Here is a 5,264-nt window from a genome sequence, read left to right as displayed (position 1 = left end):
CAACTATTTTAGACTTATCTTGGGTAAACAAAGGCAAAAGGCAAGCTCTCACTGACTCTTTGTATAAACCGACCCCTGCATATCTCACAAAACCCCAATTAGGCATCAGAGGCTTGGGACTGACCCCACACCACAAACTCAGATGACCAAGTAGATGGCCAGATCTGGATGGTGCTTGGTGGAGGAAGCCAGCCCAAGAGCATCTTTAGAAATGTGATGGTACTGAACACAGGCAGCTACTGAAGTCATCGTTCCAGAAAACCATACTAAACATACCCTCAGTCCTGCTCGGACCCAGCCCTGATATAAGCCCCTCCCTTGCACACCAGATTCAACCCCCTGTGCTCTGCCAAGAGGCTGTTCGGCCTCCAGCTCCCCAGGTGGGACTTCCACTCCAAGTCACCTCGGGGTGAGGCATGGGACCCAGTCTTCTCCCGGGCTTGCCTCCAGTCCTGCACGAGCCCCCATGCCTCAGCCCGTGTCCTGCCTGGCACCTCCGGCACTGGCGGCCAAGGGGCAGATGTGAAGATAGCAGACAACTCTTGTGAACTGGAAAGCATAAACTGCTGGGATCTTCGTTAGGGCTGAAATCCTATTTCAGATTCACTTTAATTCTCCAGGGACAGCTAGAAATGTTCTTCCTTTAATAAAAAATTCCCAAACACACTTTGAAGTCCTAGAGTAAACCAGCAACAGAACAAAGTGAACCCCCCAGGGGGCGCTGTAGAGCCAGCATCGGCAGGAGAGCTCCAGGCTTCACACCTGACATTGTCAGGAGCCTGCCTAAAAAATAAATTACAAAAAGGCTGCAGGGAAGACGCAAGTGGAATGCTTTCCCCACAGGTGCAGCGGGGGGCGGGCAGACTACAAATCAGTCCGTGAACCGGCTGCCTTGGGGGCATATTTAGGCATCAGTTCATTAATCTTCCGGATGTAGTCAGACTTCTCCGCACAGCCTTTGCACGTCTCCCCCCAGTCGTCCAGGATCTTCTTGAGTTCTTTAACCCGGAGCTTCTTCAGGTCCACTGTGCTCAGGTCAATCTGCTTGTCTGGAGGAGAGAGTAGGGAGAGCTTGTGGGAGCGGCCACGGACCCTCATAGTCCTGGGATGGGTCACCCCAGCTCAGCCTCCCATCCGTTAAAACAAGCAGTCCTACTGGTCTGAGAGGGACAGACGTTTCCAGACACCTGCAGGTGTGTGTCTGTGCCCACTGCCCTGAACTGGGGGAACTGGCCTGGGCCCTTTCACCAGAAGGCTGGTCTCACGCTGGCAGCATCCACCCAGACATGCAGTATTGCCAAGGACAGGGATGGGGGCTACATGGTTCTTACAGGAGGAACCTTACAGGAGAAATGTGGTTCCCACTCCAAGTGCCTTGAAAAATAGTCACAGTAGAGGTCAAGTCATTGTAGAATGACAGCTCCACGGTGACAGAGCAGGGAGACCCCCTAGCTCCAATTTCCCAACACAGGCCCTGGTCAAGAGCTTACTCTCCCCACAACCACTTGTGACCACAGAGAGACCTTGAGCCAACAGCCTGTCAGGTCACGGTCAGGAGACTGGGCATCCTTGACACAAGTGGACAAACACAGGTCCTTGGACACTCAAGTCACAGTAAAATATGCTGGTGCTGCTTAAACTTTACAGACGAGGACAACTATTCCTGGTCCTGTTTCTGAGGCCTGCTTTTCCCCACCAGTAATGTCGGCAAGAGAGATGCTGCAGCAGCTGGAACTCCTGGCCTGCCTGTCTGCACACAGCATTTCTCTTCAAAATGAGGAAGATTGCTGGGCCTTCAGAGCTTATGGCCAGGAAAGGTCAGGCCACATCCCTTCTCTGCTCAAAATCCCATGTTCCCAACTTGACTCAGATTAAAGATCTGAAGCCAAATCTTCACCAATCTGCAAGGCCCTCTGTGCCCTGTCTACCCGCCATGCCTCTGGCTGCCTCTGCACTGCCTGTTTGCTCAGCCTGGAATGTTCTTCCCTTAGCTGTTCCCCTTGGCTAATCCACCACCTGCCTCCAAAGTATGTTGAATGTCACCTCCTCAGTGAGCCCTATTCAGACCTCCACCCATGAGGCCAGATCCACCCTGCCCCTCACTTAGCACAGTCTACCCGGCTATAAAACTCACGAGGCTCTCGTTTCTCACCTGCCTCTCCCAGCTACAAAGTTGACTCCTAATGCCTGAGCTCAGAGGGTCCGTGTTTGTTAAATAAGGTTTAGCCACACTCACCATACTTTAGCTCACAGATCTGGCTGTCCTTCTTTTTGAGCTTCTCACAGACCTTCTCCACAGGGATGTGGTGGGCCAGGGGCTTTGACACCTCGTTGATGATCTTAGTGGCAGCGTCATCTGTGGCCCCAATGTAGTAGCACTGCAGCAAGAAAGGACAATGACCTTCAGGAGGTTTCCTTTGAAAGCCTTCTCCTCCACAACACACTGATATCTCAAAACATCTCTTTGCCAGGACCCCCTTTCCCCACGCCCTCTCTGTACCAGCGGTCAGATTCAGTCAGCGTAAACCCTGGGCTCTTAATACATGCTCAGTCCCAGAGCTGACAACCTCCAAATAAGTTTAAGAGTCGCCAGGATTCAGACCTTTAAAAAAAAAGACACACAGGGGCGCCTGGGTGGCTCAGTCGGTTAAGCGTCTGACTTCGGCTCAGGTCAAGGTCTCACAGTTCGTGAGTTCGAGCCGCGCATCTGGCTCTGTGCTGACAGCTTAGAGCCTGGGGCCTGCTTCCAATTCTGTGTCTCCCTCTCTCTCTGCTCCTCCCCCGTTCATGCTCTCTCTCTCCTTCAAAAATAAATAAAAACATTTAAAAAATTAAAAAATAAATAAATAAAAATAAAAAAAGACAAACCAGCGATTGCCAGGGAAATTAAAGCTACAAAAATCATCATTAGGGCTCTTGTCCCAATTCAGCTCTGGCGTACCCTGTGCCCACTTTGTTATCTTGTGTCCTTGCACGTGGCCTCTGAACACTCACATGGTTGTTCCCTCTTCCTGGGATGCTCTTCCCTCCTGCCTTGCAATGACAACTCTTCCTCAGAGAGATTCTTGACTATTTTGCCTAAATCAGCATCTCCCCTCTCTGCCAGAGCACCGTGGTCTATTTTCTGCTGGACACTCATCCCACTGCTGTCATTTGTTTGCCTGTCATTTCTCCCCACTGATACTCCCAGTGCCCAGCACCCAGTACGTGCTCATTCAATACTAACAGGGTAACAAAACCTCACAACTGCGGAATTCATGAAAACAATGGAGACTGGAGTCCCACACTAGCATACTAACAGAACAGTTAACCTCCTGAACAGGCAAGTGGGCAGGGCCAGCCAGGGAGGGTAACCAGCTACTCACCAACCGATTCTCTTTGCCTCTTGCTTCCCGGCAGAATTTTATAAGCTCTTTTTCAACAGAGGATGGTGAGAATGTGACATCTCGATCTTTGAGGTCCTGATAAAATCTTCCCAGATAAGAGATACAGACTGGAAAAGAGAGGGAAGGGAGATGCTCAGCAATCACCAAGGTGCACCCCAATCCACCAGGAGGGAACTCCGTCATCAATTTAAATAGCAGACAAGGTGAGAGAGGAGTTTTTCCATCACCGGGTTTTCTCAGGTGCCCACGGGTGGGCAGAACCCACCTCCGGGTTGCTGGGGTCCCTTGGTACACCTAGGGCACATGGGGAACGAGCATCACCCAGTGACCCACACATGGCTCCTCCCTGCTCCTTCCATAAAGTTTAAGCCGAGATTGAACACGTGTCCTTGGGATGGACTCACTGTGACCTCAGAAGAGGCCAAACCGGAGGGCGAAGACAAAAACAATCCAAATGCTTCTCATTTCCAAATACAACATCGAACCCGAGGTGCGGCTTCGCAGGCCCACCGGCCCCAGAATGGTGCCCATGGCCGGCCCTGGGGATTCCCGACCTGGGCCAGGGAGAGCCTCTGCCCCGTGATGGGAAAGGAAAGAAACTCGGGCGTTATCTCAATTTCAAGCCAAATTTTCTGCACGATCTAGTCCCAACTTTTTCTTGTTGGACCAGTTTCCTAGGCCCAGGAACTGTTTTCTAGGCCGGCGTCCGCCCCTCTTCGGGCGGACCCCGCTGGGACGGCCGCCGCCCCCGCCCGTTCCAGCCCCGGCCTCTCGGCCGTTCGGTGGTCTGGGTGGGTTCAGAGCCGCCGCCAGGCCGGCCTCGGTGCGCGGACCCCGGCCCCGCCGCACCTTCGCAGTCGCCTGGCCGCAGAGCCCGGCCGCCCGGCAACACGCTCAGAGCCAGCGCCACCGCCAGCCCCTGCGTGGCCCACATCCTCCTCCTCCTCCACCACCGCCGCCGCCGCCGCTGCCGGACTGAACCGCGCCCGCCGTGAGGAGCTGCCTCCGGGTCCCGGCCGCGCGCCGTAGTTCCCCATTGGCGGGCGGACCCCGCGCCCTCCCACACGCCGCGCTCTCATTGGTCCACGCGCCCGGGAGCCCAGACGGGCCGCTCCACGCTGCCCTTTCTTATTGGCTGGTAGCTTCGCCCGCCCTTGGCCCTAGACAGTTGTCGGCCGCTGATTGAACCAGGGGGGCCGGCAGGAAGCGGCCGCGAAGGCGGCGGAAGGGGTCCGGGCCGCCATCTTGAGTAGGGGCAGCAGCTGTGACAGAGGCGGGGCGCCGCGGACTGGCGCAGAGGACTGGTGTGGGGTTCGGCTTCAGCTTTGCGCCAGACTTGTCCCGAGTAGTTCCTGCTCTGGGACCCACGTCTGCCCGAAAAACCCCTCCCCGCCCCGGGGCCCCAAGGGCAGGCAGGGAGAGCAGACCGCTGCAGGCCAGGTTTCGGGGAGGTTCTTTTCTTTTTTTCAAACGATACCGTGGGCGGAGGATCCAGGCTTCGGGAACGTCTGCGGAAGCTCTTGCGCCCGCGAGGCTTGCCGACCGGGTCTGAATGTCCGCATCAGGCCGGAACCCGTCCTGTAGGAGCTAACTGGACGCCGGCCGGGGTGGACAGAAGCTGGGCTGGAGGATTTCTCATTGGAAGGGCCCTCTCCGAGCGGCCGTCCTAGGCCTCGGGGAGCGCCTGGCCTCCTTAGGTGCTGTGGCTGTACGATCCGAGCCGGCCCGCCTCAGCGGGGAGCTAAAGGACTGGCCCGCCGCCTCCGGCTTTCCCACCGAGCCTCAGGATCCCTGGCTGCCGGGGGCGCCTCCTGGGTGGGGGCCCGCGAGTCAGCCGACGAGCACTTGAGGGGGTTTCCTCTTTGGCTGCCCTCCCTT

General features: G+C 55.9%; 1 protein-coding gene across 1 annotated transcript; it reads right to left on the bottom strand.

Annotated features, from left to right (window-relative positions):
- Nucleotides 1–545: 545 nt before the first annotated feature.
- On the bottom strand, nt 546–4,630 carry MANF (mesencephalic astrocyte derived neurotrophic factor). The gene is made up of 5 exons (XM_030296081.1): nt 4,553–4,630; nt 4,236–4,458; nt 3,366–3,493; nt 2,237–2,378; nt 546–1,049 (listed from the first exon to the last, which is right to left on the bottom strand). The coding sequence occupies exons 1-5, from the start codon at nt 4,628–4,630 to the stop codon at nt 865–867; spliced, it is 756 nt and encodes a 251-aa protein (XP_030151941.1). The 3' UTR covers nt 546–864.
- Nucleotides 4,631–5,264: the final 634 nt, after the last annotated feature.

The sequence above is a fragment of the Lynx canadensis genome, chromosome A2 (assembly GCF_007474595.2).
Source record: "Lynx canadensis isolate LIC74 chromosome A2, mLynCan4.pri.v2, whole genome shotgun sequence".
NCBI lineage: Eukaryota > Metazoa > Chordata > Mammalia > Carnivora > Felidae > Lynx > Lynx canadensis.
The sequence above is the reverse complement of the archived record's forward strand: the minus strand, read 5'-3'. Positions and strand labels throughout refer to the sequence as shown.

Bases quoted from the DNA above. Each gene is read 5' to 3' on its own strand.
- MANF (XM_030296081.1), bottom strand. From the start codon at position 4,630: ATGGCGGCCCGGACCCCTTCCGCCGCCTTCGCGGCCGCTTCCTGCCGG. The intron at 3,494-4,235 runs GTGCGGCGGGGC...TCTCTTTTCCAG, and splicing joins GCGGCCAGGCGACTGCGAAG to TCTGTATCTCTTATCTGGGA. The intron at 1,050-2,236 runs GTGAGTGTGGCT...TCTCTCCTCCAG, and splicing joins GATCTGTGAGCTAAAGTATG to ACAAGCAGATTGACCTGAGC.